Source organism: Dipodomys ordii, unplaced genomic scaffold (assembly GCF_000151885.1).
Source record: "Dipodomys ordii isolate 6190 unplaced genomic scaffold, Dord_2.0 Scaffold97, whole genome shotgun sequence".
NCBI lineage: Eukaryota > Metazoa > Chordata > Mammalia > Rodentia > Heteromyidae > Dipodomys > Dipodomys ordii.
Window position 1 is genome coordinate 6,472,322 of NW_012267313.1, and position 16,474 is coordinate 6,488,795.

At 37.0% G+C, this 16,474-nt stretch overlaps 1 protein-coding gene across 6 annotated transcripts in view; it reads left to right on the forward strand.

Moving 5' to 3' along the window:
- The first annotated feature begins 480 nt into the window (after positions 1-480).
- Positions 481-16,474, forward strand: part of Eya4 (EYA transcriptional coactivator and phosphatase 4) — a 198,368-nt gene continuing 182,374 nt past the window's right edge. For all 6 annotated transcript variants that reach the window (XM_013026795.1, XM_013026796.1, XM_013026797.1 and 3 more), the window contains exon 1: positions 481-582. In XM_013026795.1, the coding sequence (XP_012882249.1) occupies positions 550-582 (33 nt within the window). In that variant the 5' untranslated portion in view covers positions 481-549. The remainder of the gene's footprint in view (positions 583-16,474) is intronic.

The following is a 16,474-nucleotide window of genomic DNA, read 5'->3' on the forward strand; positions in this document are numbered from 1 at the left end:
GAGCCACCTTCCCAGCCCTAACATTTCATTCTTTACAAGCAAATGTGAACCTCTAATAATTCTATAATAAAAGCTATCACACTCCAATAACAAATTGCATTTCTCCGTCTACTGTATATGCTTTTAGAAATGTTTGACTAATGTAGGTTCTTGATTTTTTTTTGATATTTTTAAATCTAGCGGTGACTGAATAGATGTCTCAGCAAAGTAGGGTCTTCTTTATTTTAGATTATGTCTCCAAAATGATCTTCAAATACTTCTACCTACAAAATTTCTGAGTAACTGTTCTCCTAAATCAATTTTGACCATGCTATTATTTGTAAACTTGTTATTTAGATTGGATATTGAGACAATATTAGTGACTTTCATTCTTCAAAAAACTTATACAAATGACATGTTAGAATTTAATATGCATTGGTAATTTAAAAAATGAATGGAAAAGATAACCCTTTACTTTTCTCTCTATTTCTTTTTTCCCTTAGATAGCCCACTTTTTAATTGAAGGGAGCTGCTTCTACTTGGCTGTAGCAGGAGCAGTGAGCAAACCACATGGAAGACTCCCAGGATTTAAATGAGCAATCAGTAAGTCTTCATTCTATCTCAGCTTTGCTTATAAATACTTTTGGTGAGACTACTGCAAAGCATACTTAAAAGAAATATACTAAAACAGCAAGATTTTTGTTAAACATATTTTTTGTTGAGTTTTAAATTTTCTTTTAATACCATGAAGCAGACCTTTCAAGAAGTATGCTGGTACTGCTTTACGATGCTGTCACATTTCAATGTCTCTCTTGATTTTCCACTTGGAAAGCTAGAGGTTGAAAGACCAGGGTGTTGAAATCGTGCTGAGTATGTTAGACAGGCTGAACAATTTAATGTACTTCCTTTGTTATGTTTTGATCCCCAAACACTGGATAGTGCATAGATTGTTGGCCATCAGAAGGAAGCATAGTAGGAGAAAGTGCCTATTGCTCATTTTATGGATGAAAACCACAGTCTCAAGGGCTTTCTTTATTTTCCTAGGTTTGTTCTAAGGCCAAGAACGTACCAGTTTGTTCACAATTGTTTTAAGATTCAGATTTTACTGAGGGAAAGGCTTGCTAGGGAATATTCTTTGCCTGTATAAGTTAATAGTATTCTTTATGGTATGCAAAGCAGAGACAGTGAGTGGAGAGCCTCCCCTACCCACACACTACCGAGTCTGTTGCCCAAGACTTCCTGCACACAGACAGCTAAACGATGTCATGTGGAAGATGTGCTCTTACCAGGAAGGTGTCCTTTTGGCTCATGCTATTAGCTTGCATGATCATGATTTAAGCCTTAGGTTCCCATCAGGCCACTGGGGATAAGACACTTGTGTATAACAATGTGGCTCTAGCAAAGATGTGGACAGTGAATTCAATTGTGAACTGGAGAAGGTTGTGCTGCATAGCTCCCATTCTCACAGATACTTTGTTTAAAAGAAGTGATAACTGTGTCTTCAGTTTACATAAAGAGATGACCTTAGTCTACTTTTATTATCTATTATATATTAACTTCTTGTAGATCATTATAAGAAAAATGTAACAACTCATTGAAATGCCCTAACACTATGAAGCCTATCAAGTAGTAGAGATGTTATTCTTTAAAAACTGCCAGGCTTATTTACTAAAGTGAACAAAAATGGCTCTGGGGACCTCAAAACAATTAAAAATAAAACTACGAGTGAATGAATTTTGATTGAGAGTGCTAGTCATCGCAACTGCTGTCTCTTCCCTCAGCCACTCAGTGTTTTGGTCTTGCTGGCCTACAGGTTTCTAACTACAGATTGCTTCTGGGTGATGGTGGGGGCTGAGTGGCAATGCTCAGGGAGTGTGTGACCAGCACTTTGTTCTAATACAATGAGGGTTAGTTAACAGTTTGTGTGCAGGTGGACACATTTATAGGTGGATGTGTAGATGTTAGGTTACCAATATCCTACCAGTGTCACCATTTTCCTAGAGACTGAAGGATTTGTGGGCTCCTAGGACTTATATCTGAAACACACAGGATCTCAGCATGACAGGATGGTTGATTAAGACAGTTGTGATAGAGACAGAGAGACAGAGAGACAGAGAAACACACACACACACACACACACACACATACACACAGAGTGTGTATATATAAAAGAAGGTTTGAATTCAGTTGAAGGTAAAGAGAGTGGTGGTTCAGATCACCTCTCACCAAACATGCCCAGAAGTTATAAATTGTAGATTTATAATATTACTAGTGTCCTTCCAGTAGTATTCTAGGATTGCTATTTTTTAAATCATTGTTTACAGTCCCAGTGATGCTAATTTGCAACCAGGTTTAACGACCAAAAATTTAGGGTGAGCCTCCCTGCTTCTCAGCCTGACTCTATTTGCTGAATTTAGAAACACATAGGTCAGTGTGTTGGTCATATATGTCTGAGAAGGGTGATTACAGCTGTTAGATGACTGTTCATGCTGGCATGGCAGGGTAAGTGGCAGAGTTGAGACTTCACACTAGTCTTCTGACTCCAAGTCAAAACTCTCTCCATTACCTCAACATGCCTGATCATTTCAGCGATTCTCATTTTGGAATTCACCATAGAAATAGATCAGAAAAATCCTCTGGGAAACAACCCCTTTACCTTGAAATGATTTATATCTGAATTAAATAACATTTCAACATTTGAGGAGTATATTAATGTCTCAAAAATGTTTAGAAAAGTGATATAGATATAGAGTATTCATATGAACTTAAATTTCATCCAAAGATGAAGGGTAATGTTCTTAGATTGTTAGCTGTCTTCCTATGAGTAGAAGTTTTTCCTCTGGACATAGATAAGACAGCAGATGCCATGTACAGCAGGTGTGGACTCCATCTAGCATTTTCTATACACTCTTTCCAGTCCTCATCATATCTTTTGTAATGGAGTACTAACAGCTATCATTTTACAGATGGTTAAACATCTATAAAGGAGACAGTATATCATTATTAAATATCAGACATTGGGCCTGAACTCATTTTACCAGATCCTAAAATTTGTAATGGATTTTTGAATGATACAGCAGAGTATAATCTGTTAAGGGCTCTAGTTATAAAATCCACAATCCTGACCCTTATATATCTTATGACCAATGGGAAATTACTCAAACTCTTTGTCATCTCCAAGTGGAGAAAATGACAAAAAGATGTTTCATGGAGTGCTTGCGCATGCCTGAAACACTTGAGAAATGCTAGCTCCTATTACAAACACTGGAGATAGTCAGTGCTCTTTTATGAGTATTGATTCATTCTTGCCTATCCAACTACTTTCTGGACATCCCCTCCCCCACCCTCTCCCGGAAGTTCTTAGGTCCACAAACGACTAGCTTTCCTCTCTTCCACTTTCTCTCCCTTTCTTCTCTGCTGCCATATTATCCATCTCCGGGAGCAGAACCGTCCACTACTGGAAGGCTATGTCAGGAAACAGGCAGAACCATCCACTACTGGAAGGCTATGTCAGGAAACAGGTAGTCATCCTCCTTTCTTCCACCTTCCATCTCAAAGTTCTAGCCATTCCCTCATTTAATCTCTACCAAGCCTGTTCCTGTCTTCCAGCTCCTTTGAATCTTCTACTCTTGACTGTTCTAAGTTACTTCTGAAGTTTTTTTTCTGATCATATTGCTACTCTACTTCTGGTCTCTGCAGGCCCTTTTTTCTTCATTAGAGAGAACTGTGTGCGAAGTCAAGCATTTGAGACTAGGATCACTTGTTTCCTCGTTTCTGTCTTCTGTCTGTTTTCTAAATCTCCTTGATTCTCTGTTTTTTTGGGGTGGGGTCTGGTCATGGGGCCTGAACTCTGGGCCTGGGCGCTGTCCCTCAGCTCTTCAGCTCAAGGCTGGTGCTCTACCACTTGAGCCACAACACCACTTCCGGCTTTTTTCTTTTTTGCTTATCTAGTACTGAGGAATCGAACCCAGGGCCTCATGCATGCAAGGCAAGCGCTCTATCACTGAGCCACCTTCCCAGCCCCTCTGGGGTTTTTATTCATTTGCTAGTGCTGGGTATGCAGCTTCTTCCCAGATGGGCCTTTCCTTTACCTGTCATTCTTGAAGACTTCATTTAAGGTTGACTCCCCTTGAGCAACTTTCCTTTATGTCTATCCCCACAGCCACAAGACTCACCCACCAGACAGAGTCAGGAGCCACTATAATGTGTTATCAGAGAGCTCTGGATTTATCTTCACTCTAGCGTTTACCTCTTACAACTGAAACCTTTTCTATTTACTTGCTTCTGTGTCTACATTCTGAATTACTCAAGAATAATGACAGGTATTTTTCATGTTGTGCTCTTCTTGAAACAATTCTTGCTGATGCTCAATAATGTTTTCTCAAAAAGCTTTTATATTCTGTTGTTGAGGTAGGTAAATGAATGGCCTGACAAATTATAGAAAGTTAAAATATTATTCTCAGTCTATTACCATCTCATGAATTCATAGTTGACTTTTTGGAGAAAAATGCATGGAGTCTAAAAATAGTTCACTGAAATATGATCATCATAAACTTGATTCTTAAATATATATATTTTTCTGTTTGTGTTGTGTTATGTCTGTCTCTTGTTTTGCAGTTTGGCATAGAGAGTGTTATAAGATAAACAACTGAAAGTAAGATGTGTAGAGGATGTAGCTCAGTGAGAGAGTGCCTGCCTAGCATTCTCAAGAAACTGGGCAAAAAATGGCAAATAGTCAGATGCTCATGGCTCACACCTGTAATCCTAGCTAATAAGGAGGCTGAGATCTGAGGATTGTGGTTTGAAGCCACCCTGGGCAGGAAAGTCTGTGAGACTCTTATCTCCAGTTTACCTGCAGAAACATCCCGAAGTGGAGCTGTGGCTCAATTGGTTACAGCATGGACCTTGAGTGAAAAAGCACAGAGACAGTATTTTGGCCCTGAGTTCACACCCCAGAACTCACACACACACACACACACACACACACACACACACACACACCACAACCATAAGCTTTTATTTTCATACATTAGTTAAAATTCTATTATACAATTTTACATTATAGATCATAATTGTATGGAAGCAATGTAAGTTTAGCCAATTATACCTTACTGTAATTTTTTATTTTTTATTTTATTTTCAAGGTGATTTACAGAGGCATTACAGTTACAAAAGTAAGGAAATGAGTATATTTCTTGTCAAACAGTGTTACCTTCTCCCTTGTTTCCTCCTTCTTTCTCTTCCCATTGGATCCCAATTATAAAGGTCATTTCCAACATAGTATTTTGTGAGTATCACTGTTGCATTGGTTCACCATTTCGTCCTATATCTTTAATTAAAAATGTTATTTTTATTAATAATCACTGTGAATTTGCTTTATGCATGGTAACCCTGTCATTTCTGTTACCTTCCTCACATTCAGCTAAAAGATCTTCTCTACATGTTTCATTTATATAGTGTCTGTTTTATCTTTATCTCTGAGATATTTTAAAGTTTGCTTTTGATGGTACTGAATATTACTATAGATTTCTTTCTTATCTAATTCATTCAGAGGGAGAGTATGACTTAAATTTATGATCAAGGTAGAAAGTTTGAGAGGAAATACAGTTTATTGATATTAAATATTATATGTCATAAAATAAAATATTAGCGGATATTAAGTAGGTTATAGTTCACAATGGAATTCCTTTCTCTAACGAAATGTTTTACATTAAGAGCCTGAATGCCATGGGATGTGGCTCAGCAGTAAACCTTTTGGTGAAAATGACATAAAATAAAATGAGAACAGGAAAAATAAAGAAAAAGAAAGCACCTGAATATTCCTGTACATTTTATTATTATTAAGTCAATTAATTTATATTATCAAAGGTTTGTTTCAACAAATGAGTTGTGTCAATACAGAGCCATTGGCTCCACATTGTATTTCAACAATATTTTTGGAAATTCATATATGTATCTACATCTAAACTGTATTTGCTTACAGGAAACAGGCTAATTTAATAACAGCTAATGAAATTCTAGAGTTAACCCAATAAATCTCTTTTTAATCTTTAATTAATCCCTCTTCTCTGTTGTTCTTTAGAATATTAGATTGCTGATTATTCTTCAGTATGCTATTCTTAGAGATCCTATAGAATTATTTGTGATAGCAGCCAGTAACCCATCATTACAACTCATCTACTCTTTGAAACTTTCTGTATGTTCACTTTATTTTAGAGCAAGAGCTTACTCTTTTGATATAATTTCTTCCAAAATTTCCATCAATTACATACTATATTTGGGAACTGCTTACTCTGTTTATATCCAACAGAGTGAACAGAAAGAGCAAATAAATAATAAATAAAGCCACTTGTGAATATATACTGAAACATCATTTTTTGATATTTCCATTGAAGTAATCAAAACTATCAAATACTTTAAAAAGTAGGTCAACAAATAGTTATCATTTTCTAAGGTTGACGTGATGTATAGCTTTCTATATTCCATCTACACTCATGTTTTTCAGTCTCAACATGGTTGATGCTTTGGGTTGGTTAATTCTTTGTGGGAGATACTCCTGTACCTATATGATGTCTAGCAGCATCTCTGACATCTACCCACTAGATGTCAGTAGCACCCCCCTTCTTTTAGTGACAAATCAAAAATGTCTTGAAATATCACGAATGTGTTCTGTAAGGAGCGAGGGTGGTGAGGGCCACTAAACGACATGACATCTGCTTATGGTGAGTTATTTATATCTCTGGGTTATTTATGTCTCCTTGCAAAGTATTGGAGGGAGTTTATCTGACATGTTAATATATTTTAATATCTTATTGAAGGAACAGAGATGAAAAGAGAAAGAGCTAATTGAGAATTTAAGAAAGATAACAAATCAATATAGTGAAGGTAATGGAATCGAGTTCTACAAAATAGAAGGTAATAAGATCTGCCTAGGAGCTGTGTGTGGTGGGTGCAGTGGGATTTCTGGATCAGAAGCGTTGGGAACATGAGGAAGTATGCAAGGGAAATGGAGCTGAGAAGTGCTCAGGCCAGATTGAAAAGGTTTTTGGAGATAAGCTGGTATGTCTTCATATCCCTGGGTGGCCAGTGTGATGTCCACTACTGTTTAACTCACAGAGATGTATGGGATTGCTGCTCTGAGGCTCTCAAAATTTTTGAACAAGAGAGTATTTCAAACAATGCTTTTGGAAACCTAACCTATAGTTAGGAATTTAAGTGTGGGAAGATTAGGAACTGGCAATGAGGAAATAGCCTAAGCCGCCTTAAATGTGTGAACTCAAAAGGAACTGTCAAACATTTTTCAGAAATAAATGACAAAACTATAGATACTTTTGAATTTTCTGGCCCAACCATCACTGTACTAACCACTCACCAGTTGATATATGAAGACAGCCACAAACAATACACAGTTGCATGCACATAGCTGTGTTCCCAAAAGTACATGTCATACAGATTATTAACCATACCTTGAGAACTTCTGGCTAAATTATTGGTGTGATGAAGAAGGATTAAAGGGAAAGAATCAATGAAAAGACCTTGAAGAGGAAGCGTTGCTGAAGTTAGTAAACAAACAGGGTTAATAGGAAGAAGTGGAGGGTAACCATGGTGAAGGACAGGAAGGATATGTGTACAGTTCAAGCCCAGGAGATGCCACAAATAGAATGTAGGAGCAGGAGTCCATGGCTTCAAAAGACAATTAGTATATGTCTAGGATAGCCCTAACAGAGGCTCACAATAGCGCCATAGCTATGTACAAATGACCATGTAAGATGATGCTAATCTAAATGAACTCTAAGATACGGAAACAAACAAGCAAAAAGACAAAGAAGTGTTTGAATTTGAAGGTTTATGAGAAAATGTCACTAGTATCAGCGAAAGCCTTTTGGGCCATAGAAGAGATGTCTAGATGAGCTAACCAATTTTCCTTGAGGGGCTGTTTATAAGAGGAAATGATGGCTCAGAAAAGGCAGAAGAGTAAGGATAAACCTTGACCACTTGGTTCTGTGGAAAAGGAGGATGGATTGAGAAAGACTGAGAAGAGATACTTAGGGGAACCACCAGGACAATGCTGGCAAAGGTAATTTTTTTAAGAGGATGGTTGTCATATGGTATCTCAGAAGTTCAAGAACAGAGGGACTGAAAATGAGGCCATTTTGTTTGTTAATTAGAGAGAAGGCCTTTGGTGGCACTTCAGAAGGGAAGCCCATGGTCGGTATGGCAAGAAAAAGCAAAACAAGAGAGAAGATGGTAAGAAAGTAATGAAGGGACTCATAATAATTGGAAGGAGACATGTATATGGTTGCTGACAGCACTTGAGAAGGAATTGATGGATAATATGCCCAGGTTATTTGCCAGCCTGAAGGGACAAAGGGGCTGGGCAGAAGATGTTAGAGAACTTGTGTGTCTTGATCATTTCAAGATGTTTTCCTGTGGTAGTGTTATGGTTGGTTTTATTTTGTTTTCTTTCTTCCTAATAGCAGAAGCCACGTGCATTTGTTCACACCAGGGCAGAAAGTGGATAGAAGCTGGGTAGGATCAAGGGCTTAAGTAACATAGAGATTAGCAATAGCCATTGTTTAAAAAAAAGTGGCAGGTGATCACCTAGAACTCAACACATAAATTCTTGAGGCATTATCAGTTTTCTTTGGGCAAAATGTATCTCAGGACTTAAAAATCTATCTTGGCACAGAAATCCCACTCCCTTCTTTTACATTAAAATGCTAAGAAGGAGAAAAAACAGCACTGGCATGGTTATTGAACATGTCTCTGTTACCACGGGAGGGAGTTGCTTGGGTTGTTTTCCTTGGATGTCAACATCAATATTAAGAATCTATTTTTATAGATGTGATTAGGTCAGATTTGACCATAGGGTATGATTGAAGTTATCTGGCATAAACTTAAAAGAATGCCTCTTTTAAAGTTCTTGAAAAATCTTCCATTTCTTATCTTTTTGGATTAAGGGATGCTTTCTCTGCTTATACTTTGGGATGCAAAGTATAAAGCCAGTTTTAACTCCTCTGTTAGGAGTCAGGAGCCAGAGTGGAAGAGGGTTACAGAATAAACTAGACTTTAAAAACAAAGAATAAACATTGCCTATATAATCTGCTTTACTTTCATTATCTAACTTAAGTTTCCGTGGGTGACACATGCGGGCAGATTACAACTACGACCTAAGTTGCAGATGCCCATCGCTGACATTGATGTAATGCCAGAGCTGCAGATAAATGTACATGTGAAATGCATACATATATCAACTCATGTCCCCAGAGTTGGCAATTTTCACTCTTAGTGAACTGTTGGAATAATGTTATTTGCTTTTTAATTCTCCACCCTGACACAGGCATTCAACAAAAAAGCCTGAAATGGTTAGGAAGTTTTATAAGGAAAATTACTTGATCTGGCATCTTTATTTCCTGTTAACATTTTTCTTTCACTCACAGATCTGTCATTCCAGAAATGTGAAAAGGGTAAACAAAAGACAAAGATAGACATGCTTCTCTCTCAGTCTACTGATTTTAAATAAAACAGGAATGTGTTAGGTAAGATTTGGAGTCTATATTAACTTTTCTTGGAGGGTCTTTAGGAACTTTTGAAAGTATGTTCTGGTTTCCTGTACATAAAGTTTCTTCCCTACTGTATCTCCTTTTCTTCCTGCCATGGAGTAATGCAGAGGACTACTTGCTCTAAGTGGCATGAACAGATAGATTACCCTGCACAAATCCTTTGTTTTACAGATTCAAACTTGAAGACTGAGAGGGGAAAAAAACCTCAGAGCAAGAGCATTAGCGTTGCATTTTGAAGCTGAATTGTTGATTGATTTCAATGTTGATGCTAAGATGTGAGAGCATACTTTTTGTGTTGAATCTCTTAAGATTTGGAAATTTAAAAATCAGCCTCCTGGAAACTGCATAGAATGACTGCTCAAAATAAAGACTGACAAAGTATTTACACTAGAGTTTCTGCTAATGTTGGTAGGTCAGCATCATTTTAAAAACACTCAACCAAAGGTGTAAAGCACTTTATTTTGCATGTTTGTTTTTCTTCTAGGTTTTATTTACTGCTCAATCAGCATTAACAGAAGAAAAATAATTTGGCTGCTAAGTTACTCTAGTATTGGATTTCAAAGGACCTTATTAGAGAGAGATGTAATTTCATCCTCTGGGCCTTTTATATAACAGAGTGCATATTTGGGTTACTTCATCTTGACCCGGAATTAAACAATGGATTTAAGTCAGGAACAGGAAGTTAAAATATTTACTCAACTAAAGATTTAAAAGCAAAGCACGGTTGTTTTTCAAATCGCCAAGGATGTCTTTATATATTACACATTACAGCTTTTTACTCTTAATTTTAGCTAACTCTCAGCTGAATAGGTCTAGCTTGTTTCTTCCTGCTAGTTTTTTGTGTACTGCACCAGCCTCATAAAATGTATTTGACTGTCACATTTAACCAGTGTTTTTAGAGTTATTCCTTTGAAAAACCAATTGATCTATATTATATAGGTTTAAAAATATATTTTATCTGTAACTATACATGATATGATTTTGTGTAATTATATAGGTTAGTGATGTATTCAGTAATGAAAATAGGAAGTAAATGTCACAAATGGTAGCAATGTTTCATGTATGAATATTAAGGAAAGAATGAGGGTCTCTTAGCTTTAGCACTGGGGAGCATTGTCCTAAAATGAACGCAGAAGTGCGGATTGCTGCCGCCTTCGCTGTCAGGAAGCATGTGTGCTTCTGTGAGATTCTTTTAAAGGCAGTCACCTCTGCCCTCCTGCCCCAGAACTGACTGCTTCTACTTTCTTTAGTGCTCAGAGATTTGCATAGTATTGTCCACAAGGATGCACGGTTGGGGTGATTGTTTCCATTCTCCCTGTGAGAATGTGGGCTCCTTATTTTCTTTTTTATGAAGTAAAGTTTTCATTGGCTGGGACCCCAGCTAGCCTGATTTGTTTTCCTTCAGTTTGTTTGTTTGCTTAATATCTTGGACTTGGGAAGTCATTCAGAATTAAAGGACTTGTATATTATCCTAAGAAAATAATTTGTGAGTGAAAGACTTTGTAAAAAAAAAATGAAGTGTGTAAATGTTTATGTGAAGTAACTTGCTATGGGTAGTTAAGAAACCTTTCTAGAATGCTCCTGTGCTGAACATTTACAGTAGTTCTCTTATTCATAGTTGTACTTTCCAAGGTCTCAATTACCTGCAGTTCAACCATGGTCCCAAAATAGAAAATCCCAGAAATAAACAGTTTGTAAGTTCTAAATTGTGTGTGTCACTGAAAACAGCATGATGAAACCTCATGTCTGCCCACTTTATCCCTTCCTGGGATGCGGATCTCCCCTTGTCCCATGCATGTGTGCTGTGCGCGCCACCTGCCCATCCGTCCCTTAGCTGAATGTTATCAGATTGACTGCTAGGGTTTCTTGCCTCTGTTCAAGTAATCACTATAAAACAGCCCAATGCTATGACATAATGCTGGCTCTTCCTCTCATCTCATTCATCATGGAGACATTGTCTTATCTAGTACCACTAAAAGAAGAAAGGTAAGCATGATAAATAAGTTATTTATTTATATATTTATTTTGAGACAGCATTTCCCTATGTTTTCCAAGTTGGTCTTAACCCCGTGGACTAAAGGAGTTCAGTTTGTGTAGCTGAGACTTGCAGGCATGAGCCACCATACCTGGGTCAATAATGCAAGGGGGAATGGAGAAACTATATTTGTAAAACTTTATTACAGGAAACTATATTCACATAGCTTTTATTGTAGTATATCGTATAAGTTACTTTATAGTTAGCCATTATTGATCTCTTACAATTCCAAGCTTTATCATAGCTGTGTACAGATGGAAAACAGAACATATAATATTTGGTATTACCTATGGTTTCAGACATCATGGAGGTGGGTAAAATGGGAGTATTGAACATGGTACTTATTGTAACGATATCTGCTTACTTTGTAGATGATTCAACTGTTCCTTTGTCTATATCCTACTCCAACTACATAAAGATAGTTTAAAAAATAACAAAAAAAGAAAGTTGTTAAGAGGGGGGAAAGACTCAAGCAGTAGAGCGCTCACCTTGAGCTGAAGAGTGCAGGGACAGCGCCCAAGCCCAGAGTTCAAGCCTCACGATGGACAAAAAAAAAAAAGAGGGGGAAAAGAAACATGAAACATTAAACATCAGGCAATCCTGATGAAGATGCATTATATTCACGAGTTGCTTTGCTGAATGGCTACTCCTTTGTACAATGAAGATAAAATATTTTTGAAAAGTATTAATAAGTTCCTGATTAGGCATACTTATTTTAGAATGTTGAGTCAGTGTGCTTATCTAAAAGGAAGTAAATTTGGCAGTAAATGCCACTGATAGGTTTAATATTTGAATTTTTCACCTGACTTTAGTTGATTGTTTCTTTCAGGCTCGCTGTAATTATATGCATAGTGTTTTCACTCTTAAACACTATCAAATAGCTTGAGCATGAAGGGAATTGATTGAATACCTTTGGGTTATATGCTGATGTTGAGATTGTAACCAGGAAGTGGCACTGCTATTAGATTCCATTAGATTGAGCATTTCAACTTTTATTCAAGAAGTTGGGGTGGGGCATGTAATCTCAATGTCTGGTTGCTCTGTCTTCGGGAAAAGTAGATATTTTAGGAACTTGTAGAAAAAATATGTGTGTCAGTTTCTTTCTTTTTCTTTTCAGGCCACACACTGGTTTAGATAGAGAAATATTCTGTGAAACAAGGCACCAACTTTGCCTTTGGTAAAAGGAGGAATGAACACAAGATGCACAGTTGTCTGATGACATCAAGTGTTATGTAGAAATCACACATCATTGTCATGGAGTAGGTAGTGATGGCATGAGGGGTTTGTGGGTATTTCTATAGGTTGATGGTCAGGGCAGGCTGATACTGTACTGCAAAACTGACATGTAACAGAAGTCTGGGAATCTATGTAGGAACATCCTCCAGCCAGAGAGGATAGTACATATAGTGCTCTGCAGGTGGGAACAGACAGAAAGGACAGTTCGTCTGCGACAGAATGAGGGTAGGGAAGAAGGTCAGAGAGGTGGTGCACAACCTGTGGGCCTGGGTCAGGACTTTGATTTTCAACTCTGAGGGAGAGAGGAAGTCACTGGAAAATCTTGTGCACGTGTCTGACACAGCAACTTATGTTTTAGATTGAGAAGAGAGTGGAAAGAACATTGGCAGGGTAGTGCAGTATCTCAGGCCTGAGATGACATTGACTTGGGCCCGTATGAGAAATGTGTAAGAATAAGAGGGGATGGAGTTCCGGAACTCTCTATATAAAGACAACAAAATAAGGTGGTGGACTGAATATGAGGTATAAGGAAAAGGAAGGCTCAGTGATTACAGTTTTGTTCCTAGGTACCACAAGGAGAAAATATTCAGGGACAAGATTGAAAAGGAAATGAAGAGTTGATAACCATTCCCACAACATTTATTGGCTTTCCTTCTTTGTCATTTATGACCCATTGCTCATTTGTTAGTTATTTATTTATGTCCATGAAGGACAGTTTATCAATTATACTATTCAAAGCATCTGTACTTCTGATTTTCAGTCTGTTGATCAATGAACATTTTTCTTATTATTACTGAATCTATCAAGCAAGATAGGTATGATAAATTCTTATTGTAATTATAGATTTCTTGGCAGTTTGAAATTCTGTTGAGAACTGTTCATTCATCCTGGAAACCTTGTTTTGATATGTGATAATGCTCTTTATTGAATATTTTGTTTGTTTTAAAATCTTCTTTTGTTGTTAGTCTGGTTACAAACATCATAGTTCTGATTAGAGTTGTGTGTTTTTGAGCTCAGGTTTTGTACTTTATTTGTTGGAATCCTGTGGAGTTTGGATTAAAATATGATCCTCCGGAGATAATTCAAATTTACTCTTGCCAAATGCCTGAAAACCCTATCATCTGGGGTCAATTTAAATTAAATTTTGATTTAGGATTTTCTTTGGCTACATGTATTGCATGAATTTTGATACCAAATTGAGTGATTGTGGGCTGTGGTTAAGAATTCTCAGGAAAGTGTTTTCTTCTTTTCCTTTTCCATCTTGAGCCAAGACTAAGACCAGCTTAGATCCCCATAACGTGCCCTCTCCAAGATGAGGCTTTTTCTGCTTTGTTACTCACAGCACAGCCTTCTGAGATTCTGCCCTGATGTGAGTGTCCCAGATATCATTATCTCAACCTGCTGCGACTTTCAGGTTTACTTCACTGAAACCTGAATTGGAGGCAACCAAAAATAGACTCCAGGCCAAATTTGTTTGTGTTTTCTAACCCTGCAGCCTTTTCAAGCCTCTGAGCCCTATGAAGTATTTCCTTGCTTTCCTGTCATCTCAGCCATGGTGTAAAAGAGACTTCATTTTTATACAGCATTTTTTTTCACATATGCTATCCTAGGAAGGGTTTCTCTGAATATCTAGCCCATATTAAATCTTGCTGCCAAACAAGGTTAAGTAATATGGGTTCCTGTGCTGTCTGTCTGTCTATCTGTTGCCCAGGGCAGACACTGTCAGGTGACATGAAGGTTCTTGTCTCTACAACTTTTCATTCATAGGTTCTAGCAGATACTAATGATTTCAGCCTGAATATGTTATTACACTGCAGGTGCAAAATGATGATTTCCAAATTGCATTTTTTTCTGTAAAGAAGAGATTTTTCCTCTAACGTCTCTCCATCTTTTCTCTCACACAGTGGCCTCATGGATTCTGTTTGTTTAATTCAGTGTATTCTGATTATACTTATTTATAACTATTTTGATACCTAAACTGTCATGCATTTGTTCTGTGGGATCCTCTAATCCATTCTTTACTCGGTTTGACACCTCTCCCTTCAACCTGTCTGTACTTCTTTTTTTTTTGGCACACTTAGATATTTTAGGCTTCATTTATAATTTTGTTGCTCCAGTTTTGGAATCAATCAATATTGCCAAATAAATTGCACTTCTTTTTAATGAGAAATCATAATTATAAACCAAGATCAGAGTTCAAGAAATAGTCATTGCTACTGAATGCCCCTACACTTTTCTTTTCAATAGAAAAAAATACTAGAAAATCTGTTTTTCAAATAGTAAGCCCAGATTGATACCCTTGACTTGACTTACATAGATTGTGTGATTAAAAAAAAAACCAGTGTGAGAAATGACAGCACAGTGGTGAATAATCTCAATTTTTCAATGTGGCAGATGTTTGACTTTGGATGATCGATATTACCATGTTTTTCTTAGTTTTCAAGCTCTTAAAATCAGAAAAATAAAACATACTTATTTGATATCTACAGAAGGGATCCAGTTTAGAGGTAAATTTAGTTGAGAGAGAGGGAGAGACAAAAAGAGAGACAATTGACAAAATATTCTCTCAGAATATGTGCTTTTTAATTATTCGCTCAAAGATTATGTTGGGCTCTGTGGAACTGATACTATTTGATTATATATGACCTACAAAAATGAAAATTTCATGTAGGTCGGCCAATTAATTTTGTGTACACCTTCATACATTGACTGCTAGTCAATGCATCATGCTCCTCAGTGCTGAGGATACAGATTCGTGCCCTAAGAAGCTTAGAGTAAATGATAGAGCTGTCAATAAGGTTTTTCCCAGAATACTTTTTGCTCAGGGTATAGGAGCCACTCAGGCCTACTCTTAGGTTATCAGGAGTCAGTTGGGGGCAGAAGACAAATCCTGGCATCATGATAAATGAAAAGGGTATGATTTTAGATTAGAGACCTAAGAGTTAAAGTGGCAATTTAATTTACCTACTTCAGGAAACCTACTTAAGAGAAACAAACCACATATGTACAACAATGTATGAAACTTGAATGTAATTTTTATGTCTCATGGTTCTAATTGTGAACATCTCTATCATAAGGAAAATTGAATATACATTGGAATTTTTTTGTTTGTTGACTCTTTTCTCTTTCAATAACTTCCTATTCATTTTATCTTATATGACAGAAACAAAATCCCACGGCAATATTTTCACCATAGGAAGTATATCATCAAACACTTAACATCAAGCTATAGCATATGACTATCCCTTATAACCATACAACAAATTTTTACATCAAAATTCGGATGATAGTTTACCCCACGATTCTATCACCCAATACTATGAATGTAAACATAGTAAAGATTTCATAGACTCATACAATCAACAACTATGTGGTTGAAGATAGCTGGTCTTCTTTTAGGAACTAAATTTCTTTTAGTGGTCAGCATTGAATTAGCATCAGTATTAATCATGCATATCTGTACACATTATTGTAAGTTAGTTTCTTTTAGGTGTGCTGCCTTCTTACACTGGTCCGATTTATTTTTAGAAGTGGGCTAGTGGATGGAAATGCTATAAGGAAGGAAGATTATGATTTCCTTCTTATGAGGTGGTCTTCCAATACTTGGAGCACAATAGTGAGATTGTTAACACAGCTGCTCTGCTTGCCTTCTGTAGGGCGG